We start from the raw sequence: 18,315 nt of genomic DNA on the forward strand, positions 1-18,315 counted from the left end.
ATTTCTTCGTTAATAAGTAAAACAAGGTCGCTTGGCCACGCTGAACATCCTTATCGTGCTCATAGCTACAAAACTTTTTGATGAAATATACAAAAGAGTGTTTTCTACAACAATTTTCCCACAAAATAAAATTTTTAGATATGCAAGAGGAAATATCAATCAAGTGTTTCTAGTAAGAGTCGAAAATTCCGACGCTCGGGCACGCTTGCGTGGCCGGTAACGCAAGCTCTCGGGTCGGATTTTTCTATCCGTACCGGAAACACATGATAGATACTAAACTATTCTATCAAATACCTGCCTCCCTTGTTGAAGACCGTCGTCTGCACCACAATGGAAACATTGTCATATGGTATTATTTGAAAAGTGAAAACTTTTTAATCTTGTTTCCGCATAACACGCTATGCTCGGGTTGGGGATGAATCTTTGTACACGAAAGGTCATGCCAGATACAAATTATCATCTTACGAGGGAAGGTAGTCAATTTCGTTGTCAGTGCTTCTTATTATTTCCTGATTTCTAATGGATAAAGATATTTTGACAATTTTCAAAGCATGGAATTTAACTGGAGCGTGGGCAGTTTTATGACTAACCTTTAGGAATGGCGTTTTAGTTATTTAATTGTTATTGCTATTTGTCGTTTATTGGGTGTTGAATTTCTTTAATTTTGGAACGTACATGAGACGGGTTTGGCTGAAGTGAATTTTGCCTTCCATTTTAGTGTATCTATTACTTCATCCATTTAATTTATCCATATTTGTAAACATTTGGTGAAACTGCAGAGGGATACTGAATATTTGGAAGTTTCAAATATATCAAATTGGTGTAAATGCATACCATGAATAAGAGCTTTAGGTTGTATAAATTCTCGTCACAAATGAGAGGGCAATACAAACCATAAAATAGAATAAACTGAGCATGTTATGATAAGTTTGTTAAGGATACCGACTTAACATAGTCAGCTTTATTGAGATGAGAAGAAGTTTACGTTAACGACAGCACATATCACTATCACGTTTACAACAGCCCTTCATGAAAATTCTATTTTTATTGAAAAGACTAAAATGACATTTAACGGACAATTCGTTTTATGAGAGTAATGAGCAAAACTTACTTTTAAACGCATGTCTGATATCTTAAGTATTATAAATGACTGAGAAATACGAACAAAACAAAGAATCACGGCGCAAACAGCGTTGCATTGTTCTACAAAATCCCGTCGATTCGAAATTTTGGCCAAGGATTCCATCATTAAAATACAAGTAAATCCAAAATAGTTCACACTTGTAGAAGCAGAAAATAGCATAGTCTTTTATAGGCTAAGAAATATTTTCCCATCTTTTCCCTCAAAAAGGTTATTTAGAAATAACTGTCACTTTCTTGCTTGTTTACATCGGTTTTGAACCGTTGTGACACATGTGAGGACCCCGTTGAAGTCACGTGATTCCTCACCCTGTTGAATGTACTATTATATGTAATTGGCAATTTTGCATGAGCAATTTCTATCTTCGAGTTACCTCCCATTGTACTTAGAATTTACTTCTAGCTTACTTCCATAGTTATTAATGTCCAACTGGGTCGATATGACCATGTGATGTGCAGTAGTGCCCGAAATAATTTTCGTGACACACAGCCCACTTATCTTAGACTTATCTGCCCTTTGCCATTATTTTTCACTTATCTATTGGACTTCGTGCGGCGAACTTCTCCCAACTCCTTCGATGCTACTTTGTCCATATTTCCACCACGTTGTGTAGTTGTGCTGGACTAACGCTCAACTCGTCATGGGTATAAGTGCCTTTGGACATGAATTTTACACTTTTGTCTTTGATGAACTTGATAGAGCACTACTATTTGAAAATGAACTACATTTCAATGTTTTTAAGCATTGATTGGTGGTGGCTTTTGCTCCGCTCAAAGCCACGAAGTGAATTCGAATCAAGTACAATATCATCGACTTCAAAGGGAAAACCTCATATCATGCACCAATCAATTGTAACCATGGCCACGAGGTCCGGGGAATAGCGGGGACTTTGACTTTCGGTCAAGCCAACCCCGGCTAAAATCCCCGCCTTGCGGGAACGAACTGATGGTAAAATCCCTGCCAAATGCCCCCGCACCCCAGGGACCCTATGTAAGGCCCATTCCCCGCTATATTTTGCGCGAAGACAAAACCACCGCATTCACCCGGCACTGCGGGACCACCTGGAAGATAAAAACACGGCCCATATCCCCGGTATACCCCCGGACCTGGGGGCCTTGGTTACAATTGACTAGTGCATTATATGAATCTACTAAGAAGTTTAGTATTTTTTTCTGAACACAATTTCGTGTAAGCTGCCATTACTGTTATTTCCGGGTTTTACTGACATTAGAGACGAAAACAGACTTTTAAATACAACTGTAAAATATAGTAATTATAAGCTTTTAAGTCGAACTACACTTGACATTTGGTAATAGCTTGCATTCAGAAAGGTGAAATGAACGTGAATGTGGTTGGGAATCGTTACGTATTAAGCAGCATAACTGGGCGTGACAGGTTGCGCATACGCATTAGCACGATTCACGTTAATTACGGTAACTCATTGATGTTTAATGGTTTAAAGTGACACTCGTATTCAAAATCAATACATACACATGTATAACAAACATAAATTTTGATTGACCTTAAACGGCTTACTAAATAATTTATTCATGGTAAATATTAATTACTGATAACAGGATTGTAACCGTGTATTTAATAGCAGAAAGCGCACAAATATTAAATGATTGGTGAATGCTAAAATATTTATTGTGGTCTACTATAGTTTGATAAGGTAGAAATACAGTGTTTTATGCTGATTTCTTTCAAATTCAACTCGGTATCCTTCATGAGAACCATTGTTTTTTGACATTTATTATTTTTGGAATATTAAAACAATATTATAAATTGTGATCTCAATCTATTTTGGAGTGAGAGTGCATCTTTAATACACGATTACTATTCAATGGATGCATGTATATGAGTTTTACGTTATCGTCAGCAATTATGTAAATCAGTGCGTGGTTTTAATTTACATCAATTATTTAAGAATTTCATTTTGCAATACATGTGTAGTTGAAGTAACTATTCCTGAACACGTTGTATTAAATGCAATGCGTTACGCAAACGTTTTAATTGATGATGATTTCGATACAACTACTATTTCAAGGCGGACACAGCCTTGCATCGTTATACAAAATTCCGTCAAGTTGAAATTATGGTCATTGACAAGGATTGCATCGTCAATCTACAATCAAAGCACTTCCCTTGAACGTGAAGCGTTCTTAACTCGACTATTCGAAGAATTAAGAGATTTAACTACTCGCCCGGCGTCGGCGTCCGGTTAAGGTTTTAGTGCAGGTTGGCATTTTCACTAACTTATAACTCCAATACCATCGATTTAATTCACTTAATACTTCACACAAATGATCAGGACCATCACACGATGAGGTTACACAACTCTATATAATCCTAAATACAGATTATGGCCCCTGATTGACTTAAAAACTTGTGTTCAGGTTTGAGAGCACACTGAGTCAGGTTTAAGTTTTAGGGCAAGTTGGGACTGTTACTTATATCCATTCATTCATTTGAATTAATACGCCACGCAGATGGTTACGGCCATCACACAATCAATAAGCTTACATAACTCCATAATATTCCTTATAACAAATTAATGACCTTGATTTACTTTTTTCATTTTTAATCGCTTTTGACAGGCATATTTTTACATTTTTAACCAAAGAGAAACCTGTTTATTACAATGACGTATGCCGTTATTGGGGCGGGCCGGCATGGGGGCGGTGTCAAACCCACCTATGGTATCGAATATTTTTTGTTAGGTTTGACATATGGTAACTAAACTTAGTATATAGGAAGAGTTTATGGAGACCTTTCATGGTATGACGTTTGGGGCCACTAGGGTCAATGTTAAGGTAACTGTTACTAAAAATAGAAAAGCAGATGGTACTGAATAATTTTAGTTAAGGTTGACATATTGCAACCAAACTTGGTATAGAAAATGTTTATATAGATCTTTCATGTGATTGTATTTCGGGTTCCGAGAGTCATGGTCAGGGTCACTGCTACTAAAAAAGAAAAATGGTTAGCACTGAATAACTTTAGTTGTGGTTGACATAATGTGACCGATCTTGGAATAGAGGAAGAGTTCATGGAGACCTTTCATAGTATTGCGAATGAGGCCCATAGGGTCAATATCACCTTTACTAAAAAAAGAAAAACCGTTGGTACTGAATAGCTTTAGTTAGGGTTTACATATTGCAACCAAACTTGGTATAGATGAAGGGTTTATGGAGACATTTCATCGGATTGCGTTTTAGGCCCGAGGGAATAAGGTTTAAGTCACTGTTACTAAAAATAGATAACCGTTTGGTACTGAATAACGTGGTATGCAGGAAGACTTCCATGGGATTGCCTTTTGTGCCCCTAGGGTCAATGTAACTGTTACTGAAAATTAAAAAAAAGTGTTAAAACTGAATCTCACAACGCAGGCTGTCAATCATTGAACACTTGATTTCGTCGTATTGCTTCATTTCTTGGTTTCTTTTTAATTTGTCTACCTTTTTATTGCTTGATCTGCACATATCACATCAATATTGTTTTCATTTCAATGACAAAGCGGCGAAAAGTCGAGCGCGCTGTCCTACGACCGCTCTTGTATTAGTTGTTGCTACATCTCTGAACAATTATGGTGTCCCCATGCAAACACAAATGAATGACTGTATACCATATCGCCGGAAAGAGTAAGATCGAACATGATCCTATATGATATGCATGTATTGCTGCTTTGCTACGATACTCGGCCTCGGGCTACATTCCATTGGCTGTCCAAAAATTGCGCGGACATGGCCCTTGACAATTCTCTTACGCCTTCCTATGAAAGGACGGTAATTATGATCACCTATCCACATTTCGTTATTTCCTTTTCTGGCGGCCTCAAAAATTAAAGCGATGTTTCATCACCCGCGGTTATCTCCCAAATCCACCGAGGGGCATTGTCTTAGATTTAGAGAGAAATGCCGACGGCTTTTCCAAATGCTAACTACGGTTCTGGGCCCAACAAATGCGCAAACCTTGCGTTTTTATTTTCAAAACAAATAGACCGCTGGCGATATGTTCCCTTTCATTGTATGACGGACACCTTTCTTTATTATAGCTTTGACAGTATCAATATGGTAGTCAGACTCCGCCGAAATCGACCGGCTGGGCTGAGCTCATCTTAAAGATGACTCTTTCTCCCAATAAAGCACTACCCCAATTAATAAAATCGTTTTAATTTATCGAAAACACTAGTTCTATTTAAGAATACCGTGTTTAATTTAAAAGAAAGGTGCAGAAAACAAGGTATTTCAAACTTATTTCGGTCAGATTGAAAATCAATACCCTGTCCAATGATATGCTATACATTCAAGTGCCCGAGGATTTTGCAGTAGCTTTAGGTATTAATTGCTATTGCTTACTAAACAAATTAATCGGTATACATGTATTAACTACTAATCTGACGATTTGATTGTTTAGTAAATCGGAACTAAATAATACATATCTGAGTGTTGTCGCAAATGTCTATATATTGACCAGGCCACATGCGCGAAGTCATATATATATATATATATATATATATATATATATATATATATATATATATATATATATATATATATATATATATATATATATATAGGTAGCCTATTTTTCTAAAACTAATTGAACTTGACGGAGAAATAATCGTAGAAAAGTTCATTCAACTTGCAACAGTCGTGACGAAACCATTATAGATAACGACCCCTTCGAACAAGCCACATTCAACACACGGCCGCCTCATTAATGATTTTCTACGTACACTGTCTATGTCATTTCGAATATGGATCACATCAGGTTAAGTGAGAAAAGGTCCCGTGGTTTTCTTTCATTGATGGTCAGAAATGAGTACAATAATTATATGGTACTCAGTTCAGCGATAATAACATTGATGGAAAAGTACTTTTATATTTTAATTTATAATGAACAACGTCCACTTTTATTTAATTTTTTTCAAACTAAAAATAACATAAATTATGCATGAACAGTTTAATCAGTATGTACATGTACGTGGAACGATTGTAATATGTACCCGTAAACACACGTTAAGTGCAAATACATGTAGATAACTTTCCTGTACTTAAATAGTGCGACTGTCCTCTTACATTCTCCCCCATCAGAGGTTTGACATTGATACATATGTTGTACGCATAGCATCACCGCTTTGGGGCGCTATTCAGAAAACCTTTTTAGTCATTTCCTAGCTTAAGTCACTTTCCTTATTTAATTATCTCTTTGATGTTATGATATAAAAAATTCTTATTTCTTAAATTCATTTTGTGCATTGGACTTATTAAAAAAAAACTTAAAGTATTACACACTTCTTTTACTAGTTATTTGACTATGAACATTTTAAGAGATCGACTTAAGTTCGGAAATGACTTTAGATGCTTCATGAACATGGAACCTGGTGAACGAGAATGGTCCTCTTGCTCCTCATGCCAAAATGCTTTCTGTTGAACGTTATTTAACCATATAGTGAAGGAAGCAGCATCGAAAAAGATTTTGTGCCGTTTAAAGCTGCACACTCACAGATTGAACGTTTTGACAACTTTTTTTTATTTTTTGTCTCGGAACGAGTCAATTTTTGCGAAAATACATGGAAACCAATTACATAAGACGGCTGAAAAAAATTAGATCGCAGATTTATATACTTAAGTTCATATTTTAATGTTTTATGCATTTTTCTTAAGCCGTTAGTAACGGTTTAAGCCATAAAACATTAATTTTCGAACGGAAATATGCAAATCTGCGATCTGATCTTTTATCAGCAATCTTTTATCATTGGTTTTAAGATATTTTCGCTAAAAAATTGCTCTTTCCGAGACAAAAAATGAAAAAGTTGTAAAAATGGTATATCTGTGAGAGTGCAGCTTTAAAATTAAGATAATCATTTCACTATTGGCTTGGCTTGGAGTTTAGACATTACGTCCTGGATGTGGTATACATGTACTAAGAAATATCACAGAACAGTTAAACACTAACACGCTAGATCTTCTCTAGTAAGTTGAGCTCGATAGTCGTCTTAAAAGTGGATCGACCTCATAGAAAGGATTCCTTCATGTTCCTTCCGTGTAAGAGCGTAACAACTTCTCGACGACGTCACAATAACTGCACACCTGTAGCAGCTTGGTATGCACTGGAAGTTGAAATGCACGAGAACTGACACGTTACACGAACACCTCAATTGCGTCACTTTTGCCGCCCTTTTCGCCATGTCTTCTGCATGAGATCCAAATGTACAGAGGATGAATAAACGAAGCGACCGCCAGTCCGATCATAAAGTAATTCACCTGAAATTATAGCGTACAGATTCAAAATTATGGAACATACATTTTTGTTATGTGTTTTGACGACAGGCGGATTCATTTTCTATAGTGTTAGTTGAACTTTGGAATGAATAAAACGAGAAACTAAAATAAAGGCATGAAAAAACCAAGACAATTTATGGTGATAGGGATGGATGGATGGCAATGCAATAGATCCATTTTTTTATATAGATGGAAAATAAGATGACAAAAAAACCCTTCTTCAAAATGTTTGTAAGGCATGATACAATATAATATTTGTCTTTAAAAACACAGCGCATCATTCAAAAATGGACATCTGAGATAAATTCACCTGAAATGATAGCGTACAGCTTCAAAACATGGTAACAAACACCAAGTCACTCATCTAGTTTGCAAAACGATGAAACGAAGTTCACGTACCCTATATTTTGTTTTAAAGATTTAGAAGAATTTGCGAGATTGAATTGATAATTAAAGCAAACAGAAAGGACGAATCAAGAAATAGAATTCCGTTCTTTATTTTTTTACCAAAATCCTGCGAAACAAATAACATTAATCGCGGTCTAACCTCCTGTGTACCAAGCAATGTACTCATTTAAACGACCCCTAAATTTATACCGCGTACCAAAAGGAGGGTTCAGGCTAACATGTTATGAGAACTGCATGTGAACACGTGCATGATTATCAAATTGACACCGTTAAATGAGTGGATACTTCACATGTACGAATTCCAAATTAAGTCTCAAAAATGCATCTACAGTACCTAATTGTTAATTTAAACCCCTGCAGATCTAGTTATACTTATAGGACTATACACCCAACAGAGCTATTGAAAAGGGTCTTCTTTAATACAGTTGTAAGCGGACTGTGCACGAGAATTTCGAGAAATCCTACTAGTCGATACATTGTATTTTGAAAGGCCATGATAATAATCTAATTTTAATCGGGAAAATATTTATATTTATCTATTTATAAATCTGTATTTATTTATTTATTAATTAATGTATTTATTTGCTCACTAATATATACAATACACTTATCGTCGTGGAAGTCGGATACAGTTATCTATTATCTATTACAGAATATCGCGTGTATGCGTTTTCTTTTATTAATAGTTGCACGTAAACAATCCGATAGAATACTTACGTGATCCGGAGCAAGCTGGTGCGACTTGTACCACTCAAATAAAGGGTACTGGAGTAAACCAGCCAACCCGGCCGAGGAATGCAGAACTCCGAATAACACGGGGAATGTTTGTAACGGATACCTGGAGAAAAAATAATGTTGTTTTGTTTTGTTCGCTTTGGTAGCTTTGACTTTAGCATAGAGTGACAAGGACAATCAATGGCGTTCAGTAAAATGCAAATACACTTTCTATTTAACTGCAGAATCATATTTTAATGAGTTCACACTAACAATGGTATTATTGAATGTCTCCGATATCACGTGACCAAATTTATGGCCAGTGAAAGCAACGAAGGGAGAATCTTGAACTTAAATCAAGTCACAGTCTGTTTGGCATTGATCCTTGTACCCTGACACACATTATTCAAAATTGTAGGAAATTGGCTTGTTTTTATTGTTTTATCGATATCCACAACTGTTTTAAGTGCTAGTTGAAGGCTTGCACTTGCAGTTTATGTTGTTATGATTCTCAGACATGAAGCTACTGAGTTCAGAAGAATTAAGTGTAATTGTTTATAGTTTTGCATTGATTCGAGAACCTTTCAACCGCGTCTTGGGTAAATGTTAGACTGCCGTCTCGTTATTCAAAAACGTCTTGTGCCTGTGTTTAAAGGGACTGTACACCAGATTGGCACCAAAAAAAGCTTTTTTCTGTAACGAATCTCAGGACAATTATTTAATAGAATGCGTTACGCTTTGATATCATAATTGTAAAAAAAGTACCAAAATGTAAAAAATAATTGTGTCGGAGACCGGGTCGAACCCGTGTCGCCAAAATTGCAGTCCAGCGTCGTATCCACTGAGCTACGATGGCTTACTCTAATCTCGGTAATATCACGTGATAACACCGACTAGCCAGTCACGCATAAGGAATGAATTTTACTAGGTGGCATACCCTGTAAAAAAAATAATGTAAAAATACGAAATAACTGCTAAAACTAAATAAATTATGTGGTACTTCAGTTAGTAAGTTTCAATGCATTGTACACATTAATACTAAGTTTATGACAGTTTTCGACAATTTTCTTTTTTTCTTGCAAATTGATCATCTGGTGCACAGTTGCTTTAAGACTCAGACTCAGAAATGTCATACATTATATTTGTAACTAAATGAAGCTATTGTTCACAGATAATGTGAACATACTTGTTTAACATTGTATTTGAAACATAAATTGCCAATTTTACCATTAATACTATTCAAATAAAAATTGTACAGTAAAACTGCGATCGCTCGAGGACACCGGGTTCGAGCTAAAACCTCAAGCTATCCGATGTGTCGAACGAACCAATTTTCCGTTTAAGTCCGTTATGAAATGTCTGACAATGTTTAATTAAATAAAGACTTTCTGTTTTCAAGTCCCCCTGGAGGCTCAAATTCAGGCTCAATACGGTAGTGAATATAGACCCTGGGTTGGTACCTAACTTTGTTAAAGTTCACAATGTATTTAACTTAATCGTTGTTAACTTTTAAATATGAAATGTGTTTTATGGGTTATATTTTTTTAATTCAAACAAGTACAGCTGAAAGAGCTATATCAAATATTATTTAAAATACCGCAGATAACAATTGAGTCTTAAAACTTTCAGAGTAGAAATGTTTTGAAAGTTAACAACGATGATGTTAGCTACGTTGTTAACTTAAACGAAAATCTGAACAATCGGCCTATTGTTTTATTATACGTACACGTCATTTAGGAAGGTGATTTCAAAGGAGAAGAGGAAAGATCTGTAGATGGTGAACACCACGAAGACAATGTTGATGAATATCTCCTGTTGCACGAAGATCAGGGACGTGATGATTATCGACAAGAGAGATGTAACTGCAAGGGGAAGGACGATCGGCAGACGTTTCCTTTGGAATTTGGGTCTGTCTGAAATGAAAGTATTTCTTCACATTCTCAGTATAGCCATTTTCATTCATCGGAGGTTTGATAATAACTCTGCTATCCCCATAGCATCATCGCTCTGGTGTACGAGAATGAGTATGCCTTTTAAACCACTTAATATCATGTTAAATGCTTCCTACCAAACTTGATTTAATGATTTATAATTTCACTAATGTTTAGCAGATTTATTCCACAAATTTTCAATGATAACTACTGGGTCCTAGCACACTAGCACAGCAGTCAAAAACACACAATCGTAATCAGGGGCGTTCCTGTAGTATTTTGAATAGTACACCAATATACTTGAGTGAGTCGTAGGAATGTGAAGGTCTTTTCTACGAGTGGTCTCCAAATGTTATTTTGGGCGTTACCTTCCGTAGATTGTGTTTGAAGAATACTACATTGTATAATGAAATGGAACCGTTTTCAGCATTCTGAATGCCTACCTTCAGTGATATTACAATGAACTTTACAGGTAAAACATAGTTTGTATAAAAGAATAGCTTTCAGATTTTATTCTTGGTTTGGAGATTTAAGCATATGTCTTTTATGAAGAAACAAAACTGATTCGTTCGCCCGGGCGTGCTGGCGTATGGCACGGTACGCCCCTGGACTCAAACATTGTATGTATGTCCAGCTTTTCACGATGGTAAAAAGGGATTTAATACTTTCATTGTTTCGTACTATCTAAAACAACAATCGATACAGTTGCAAGTGAGTTACTAGTATAGCATACTCATGTATTGCCGTCTTTGACAGTCATGAAGCATTCCCGCAGTTACGGCGGTTATTGCTGTTCCCATGGTAACGTAGGAAAACACACCAAGGTAGTAATTTTCTGGAAGAGATATGAATAAAGTGAACGCTCATAGAACTGGACATCATTAGCCACCTAAAAGATATATTTTGTCTTAGTTGTATGAATTAAATTTCAAATCAGGTAATTGGCAATATGGTAAATACATTATGTACGTATAATCTACTGGTATATGTGGTAAATGTACGTTAGTTTGTGTTTTCATTGAAAGCAAATGCAATAACAACATTCCAATATGCCTATCTCGCATATTACCTTTAATGGAATTCACGCCAAATTTTGTACCCATCCACGTGCTGAAGAAACCCAGAAATGTTACAAAGCGTAAACCATGGCAACACATCCAGAACACGTGCAACAGGTACTCGATAGAACACAGGGAATGGAGCGCACGGACCTTCCGTCCGTCTGCTGTGTGGTCTGTAATGGGTTATAAAAATAAGTTGAAGTCTAAATATATGATATGCTATGTAAAAATGTTGAAATGGTTTCGAATTTTTAAACGCAATCCAGTTTGCCACTAGTATTGACATTGTTGATTACTGTGGTGAAGCGTATTAATCAGTGTGAACGAAACACTTAAAATGGGAATTCCTTTCATTCATTCATTCATTCATTCATTCATTCATTTCAGCGTGCAACTTATCCATAAACGTATTGCATTTGTTAGTAAGCCCTTTGTCCAGAGCCGCATAGAGGAGATCAGATTAGTGGTAATAGACACATGTAGCTTACTAGTGGTTGTGAGGCCTTATATATATAATATATAATAGTTCGATTTAGTCAATGGTCCCTGCTCTCTGTGGGACATGTACTTCAGCAGTTGTTACTCTTATGTATTTATAACATTATGTAACACAAGCTTATAATAAGTATGGTATTAACTAAAATCAATATCAGTCATACTTATTCGAGGGGGTTGAACACCTAGCCAATGAATTGACCTTAAGACAGGATTTGATTGACAGGTCCTATCAGCCAATCAGAATACAGCGCTGATAAGCCGTGTTGTTATCCGCCATTTTGTCCGTCAAACTAACCAGAGTCCGTCATATACATGCATTGGCATTTCCTCGCCCTTTTATCGGAAAGCGAAACGACGCGAGACGTCATTGCTTCCCTGTTTGTTTGACGGACATAAAGTTCGTTCCCTTGATATCAGGGGGCGTGGCTTAGTAGCCGCTGTCGTCTGCTCACAAGAACCAGTCTTAATATATTACTTTCGTGAACAATATTGTTTCAGACAATACCTTGAGTTTTGACCTTCAGAAACTTTTCTTTCTCTGAAATGCAATTCCCATCTGGACCTGGCACTTTGTCATACGTTGCTGCACTTGGGTTCTCCTTCCTAGCATTAGCGTGGTCAGTGCTTCGTGGCTTTAATTTGTTGGAGGGCAAAAGAAAGCACGTGCTGATTCCCACCAAGATCAAGTGCACCAACGCCAACCCTAAACAATAGTATCCCCTGGAAATGCCGCTCTCGTAACAAACCTGTGAATCAATAAATAATTTTACATTGGATGCTATGAAGTGTGATGGTAGAATGTAAGGCCATATCGGGTCAATTTTTCGAATGTAAAATAAATCATTGGTGTGGTGCTTAATATTGATCCAAATACTAGTTAGAGTTCTTACATGTTTTAACTTAAGTACAGTCGAATCCCGATGGCTCGAACTCGCTTGGCTCGAATTACTCTTTGGCTCGAACCGAATGAAAAGGACCGATTTCTTGATACTGAAGGTAAGCATTCCCGCTTGGCTCGAATGTTCCGATGTTCGAGGTATTTTCGCCGGTCCCTTGGAGTTCGAGCTAACGGGTTCGACTGTACATAATAGTGCGTATTTTAACGTTTTGCAAAAAAAATGAAGTGCCCGAAGTGAGGGAGCATCTCGAAAAAGGTCTTCTATGTTCTGTAAAACTTAAAAAATATATATTATACTATTATGTTTTAAATATTGGTTGCAATTACTTGTAGACCAATGAGAACAGAGTTTTATTCAAATGTCTGCACATCACGTGGTTGTGACAATGACGTCAGATATCTCCTCGACCTCACCGAAGTTCTTATTGGTAAACACATTCAATCCACAAATCTTTATCAATAACATCTACGTAAAATCACAAAAATAAACTTGATAAGCTTAATCTTTCATTCTAACTTTAATATCAACAATGAAGTATTATATAGAGCATACTTGCTGACGTTGACCTTGGGTTTGACCTGGACTATTTGTCTTGTATGTTTACGTGTAGCAATAACTATAATTGGCAATTACAGATTAAGAATAACAGCTATTAGTTAACAAAGAAAGGTCGACTTTTGTAGGTAGACGTTTTGCGCTTGTTAGTGTCTCTGGTATTATTTAAAAAGGTAATTGCTCCCGAGGTACATGATTTAATATATCTATGTGTGTATCATGTCAAGTAAATGCGAACTTTTCACAATATGGTTAAATAACAAATGAAATGAAAATTGATATAAAGCAAGATAAATTTAATTCCAAGGAAAGGTAAAATGACTTGCTGAATATTTTGCTTGAGTCAAAAATAAGTCAGGTTGTTAGTTTTATAAGCTTATTTCGCTATCCTTAAAATATTTCCGATATAGATGACTTTCAAATCGGGAGCTAAAATTAGGTATAGTTTATTAGGAGGTCTTTATGGAAAATAAACGTTCTAGCCTAGCGCAGCTATACGAACGTTTAATTTTCGCAAAGATCTTCAGATAAACGGTAACGTATATAATGGCTGAAATCATTTTTGTTTACTGACAAGACACGCCCCTCTCCGCCAGGGCTTTTATCGGCCCTAGCTATGTACGCGTAAGAAACTGGAGCAATACATGCGGCGGGTACCATGTTTTCACATTTCAACATGTCTAATTTTTGACAAATTGTTATCTCATGTATTTATTAAGCTGAAATAAAAGACGTCATTGAAATAGGTTTTGTATTAGTTTTCACTTAACCGCATTGTGTTGTCTTTGTTTGTTCTTGTCGTTTTTCAAAAAAAAAAAAAATGAAAATAAGGGCTTGTCTTATATGCATAGCAGCCATGGTGGCATTGCCGTCGCCATGACAATATGTTGAGCATAGATTAAAATCAGTTGGTGACTACTTCAATCAATTAATACTCTTACACTACCATTTTCATTGTTTTACCATAAGATATCAGGCTAAAACAGATGTTGACTTGTGCTCCTTGAATAACGAACATAAACATGTCATAAACATGAAAAGCTCTTGTTTGTGTTGATTTATAAATAGTATTTCAAAACAGTACTGTTTTAGAAGTTAGGCGTTCAAGTCATAAAATAATAAGACTTCAAACTAAATGTGAACAGCCAATATATTACAGATTAAATCAATACCTCTACGGCACGTAAAAGGTCAATCAATACGGATTCTAAAAGTCGAATATTTTGAGAAAAAAATATACTGATAAAGCATTAGTTCAAAAAGGATTTCAACCATTATGGTATGATTAAAGATTGATAGAATGTACTTAAAAAATAAATGCTTTGATACCACGCAGTCTATTTATGTAAGTACTTTCTTACAAATTTTCAAGTTTTTTAGTTGTCTTAATACTAGTTTGAAAACTACCCGCACATTGGGCCAGCCACTGTTTATACTACCGCTTCATCTGATTAAAACCAATAACCACTGGCTGCTAAATTACTGAAATAGTTTTGTTTTTAAATGAGAAATACTGCCTGATTGGACAAAATAGTATGTTGACCCCTAAATTGTGAAAACTACCCACTAACAGGGCCAGCAACTGTTTATATTAACCGTTTCATCTGATTAAAACTAACGTTCTTAATAATAACGACCAACTGCTGATTTAGCGAAATACAGCTTCTCATTTGACACAATATAATGCTGGTTACGGGCGTTGTTGAACGTAACGATGGATATATTCTTAATTAGAAAGATAAACACCGTGTTTCAAAAACGTTACCTTTAATAAATAGGTGAATACGGTGGACACATCATAGAAGCCGACAAACACTGAAGTTATGGTCGACTGGACGGCAGGAAACAAATACGATATCTGGATAGTAAACACAATAACACAAAATATGATGTAAGATAACAGGGCAATGCAGCATCTGTTTGGTCCCCACAAACACACAGTCATCTAGGGTAGGTGGGCCAAAAAAGGAAATGTTAAAAGGAAGGTCATCAATAAATAAAAATAAGACAATACTGTCTTATTTTCATTGCATGCTGTGAACAACCATTTCAGAAATTAAAAGAACAAAACGGTTGCTTAGTGAAATGTTTATAAAATATAATTAAAGCACCCATTTGGTGATAAGTTGAGAACCAATATGGGATATCCGGCGATAAACGATAATGTCTTCATGCATTTTTAAGAGAAAACTGGATTAATGATATGATAGTGTATGTGTTTGTGGTATTTATAATGTAAAAGGATTCATTTGATTTTTTTTTTAATTTTTAAAATTCTAAATCGAAATATACATTTTATATGGCACATATACAACAAAAATAAAACAAAATGAAATAACATGTCATGTTTAGCTATAGTGGTACCCACGTGTATGTTAGTAGCATAGAGCCCCATTCCTGCGACGCCCATGCAGCAAAGCCCCGGTGCAATCAACCAGGGGATTTCTGGGGGTTGAAAATGTCACCGGATTAACATGTGTCCTTGAATATCAAAGCAAAAAATTATGTATTTTTAATCTGCTACGTAGGCATCTTTTTGCCGTGTTTTTGCCCCAACGATGAGTTTTCCCGGTAATGCATCTGTAAACACTTACAGTATAATAATTTTACTCTTTGATACTGAAATTGCAGACAAGAAAACTACAATTCAAGTTTTGAAAAAAATGTTTGTGGAGTGAACGCAAGATGGTATAGTCAAGATAAAATTAGAAAACGTATGTAGGCGGGTCCAGGAATTACGTTAGAGCGGGCGTAACTTAGAGGCGAAAGTTTTTGACTTCCACCCCTCACTAACAACCGTGATTTAGTTGTCTTAAAGTGCTGGAGGGGGGGGGGGGGTACGAAATTGTGCATTTTGTGTGTATTTTATAACTGTTTGCTCCTATTTTGAACTAAAAAGTACACTTTGATATTTAAGGGGTACCCGCCGGGATGTGCCCCCCTCCGAATCCGCTTGTGCACTCGCCTTCAAAAGCTCACACATAAACAGACAGATATCTCAACCTTTATTAAATACATAGGTATGACCACGTGATAATCAACAAATCACGCTACAGCACTTTGCTGAATCGCGTTACTTATTTATTTCAAAATCGTGGAGTCCAAAGACAATATTTGAGCATATATCAACATTTTTTGAAGGATTCCGGTCGTCAATATATTTATTTCAACTATCCTAATGATTTGGCGCACTTTATTTGTGACAATAAAAAGATCAGTAAAGTGAACATATTTCCCAACAATGAAAAAGTCCCTTTAAAGATAGTTACCAATTCAATGTCAATACCTTTTGGAGCGAATCCGAGACACAGGATACCAACCATGTATGTGCATCTGTAAAAAATCACAGCATGAAAACAAATGACAATGTCTGTATATAATGGACCAGTCAATTGTAACCACGGCAACCCAGGTCCGGTGGTATACCGGGGATAGCCGGGGAAATGGGCCGTGTTTTTACTTCCCCTGTGGCTCCGCAGTGCCGGACGAATGCGGTGGTTTTGACTTCAAGCCAAATATAGCGGGAAATGGGCCTTACCTAGAGTCCCTGGGGTGCTTGGGCATAAGGCGGGGATTTAACCATTTTGCGGGGAATAAACCATCAAATTTTACCCGGGCTTGGCTGGACCGAAAATCAAAGTCACCGCTATTCCCTGGACCTGAAGGTGGGGGGGGGGGGGTGCGTTGCTTCAATTGACTGGTGCATTACACTTACAGTAAATGTTATGCACAATAACAAATAACGACTTGCTATATTCTTTATCGGTTATATACATGTATAAAGTTATTAATGAACGTTTATATATTATCTATGTAATGACAACTTACATTAACATCACTCGAAACAGCCGCATGCCGACTTTGTTTAGGATTGGACCCATCACCGAACATGCAACGTAAGAAAAACTTATGGCCACAGAAAACCATAAATTGAGTCTTGCATCTTGAGCATAGCAAGTCGGTCGGTCTCCTTCACTCCTTATTAACACATCGTCGCTACCTTCGCCTGATTGGGTGAGAGGCTCAGCTTCATTTTTCAATTGCTCAAAGGCATACTTCCCCTTGGTCTGATTCGTCGCTGACTGGCCAATGAAAATAAAGCCACCTGCACTATCTTTATTTAAATCAGTTTTGTTCCTTCGAGAAATTAAGTAGTTTGGATCACAGCCCTTAGTTCCAAATATTTCAATCTGTGCACTGGAGACATCGTCTGGATTGATTATTTCAGAAACACATCTCTCATATGCAGTATTTTCAAACTGACATAACTCACTATAAAAACCTTCTTTCTTTAAAACGAATTGTATTGATGTCCATCCAAATAGTTGTCCAGCAAATATGAGTATTTCCACAAAACACCACCCGGCACAAAACTTTGGAAATTTTCGATAAAGCTCCATAGTGTAATGTAAATTGTAAATGTAAATCTTCACTTGGTGTCGTTACTTGAATAAATGCTGTACTACATACATATAAGTCGACTAGCTTCATTTGACCTCATACAGTATTGATTACGTATCGGTAGTCATTCAATTCACTTTATATCCATTAAACTAATGTTTAATGTTCGCAGAGAATGCACAAGAGTATACGAGCGGACAGGTATAGTGGTTGTGTCAATGAATACACGTAGAGTATCATCGCCCCAGAACAGTACGATAGTTAGCATGCATCAGCCATGTGGATCCATGTACAATATAGCACTGCGTAATTTTCCATCATTTATCTACCCACTGTAGATGCAACTCACAGAATTAAGTCATATAAAAAGTTAATATTTACTTTTTACTATCCTGGTCACCTATCGTTGTTCGCTCTGTA

At 36.4% G+C, this 18,315-nt stretch overlaps 1 protein-coding gene across 2 annotated transcripts; it reads right to left on the minus strand.

The window, feature by feature from the left end:
• Positions 1 to 6,944: 6,944 nt before the first annotated feature.
• Positions 6,945 to 18,139, minus strand: LOC128235327 (equilibrative nucleobase transporter 1-like). Of its 2 annotated transcripts, none has more exons than XM_052950140.1 (10): positions 17,323 to 18,139; positions 16,781 to 16,827; positions 15,863 to 15,939; positions 15,260 to 15,352; positions 12,546 to 12,786; positions 11,551 to 11,715; positions 11,215 to 11,316; positions 10,277 to 10,463; positions 8,554 to 8,674; positions 6,945 to 7,410 (listed from the first exon to the last, which is right to left on the minus strand). In XM_052950140.1, exons 1-10 carry the CDS (start codon positions 17,892 to 17,894, stop codon positions 7,288 to 7,290), a joined length of 1,728 nt encoding a protein of 575 aa, XP_052806100.1. In that variant the 5' UTR covers positions 17,895 to 18,139; the 3' UTR covers positions 6,945 to 7,287. The 2 variants fall into 2 exon arrangements, with proteins under 2 accessions (XP_052806100.1, XP_052806101.1); XM_052950141.1 differs by having other exon boundaries at positions 15,863 to 15,975; positions 17,323 to 17,368.
• Between the last annotated feature and the right edge of the window lie 176 nt (positions 18,140 to 18,315).

The sequence above is a fragment of the Mya arenaria genome, chromosome 5, assembly GCF_026914265.1.
Source record: "Mya arenaria isolate MELC-2E11 chromosome 5, ASM2691426v1".
NCBI lineage: Eukaryota > Metazoa > Mollusca > Bivalvia > Myida > Myidae > Mya > Mya arenaria.

Excerpts from the sequence above, each read along its gene's own strand:
- LOC128235327 (XM_052950140.1), bottom strand. The coding sequence starts at position 17,894 with ATGGAGCTTTATCGAAAATTTCCAAAGTTTTGTGCCGGGTGGTGTTTT. Across the intron at positions 16,828-17,322 it reads CTGTTTCGAGTGATGTTAAT|ATGCACATACATGGTTGGTA; the intron begins GTAAGTTGTCAT and ends GATTTTTTACAG. Across the intron at positions 15,940-16,780 it reads TCTCGGATTCGCTCCAAAAG|AAATCCCCTGGTTGATTGCA; the intron begins GTATTGACATTG and ends TTCAACCCCCAG.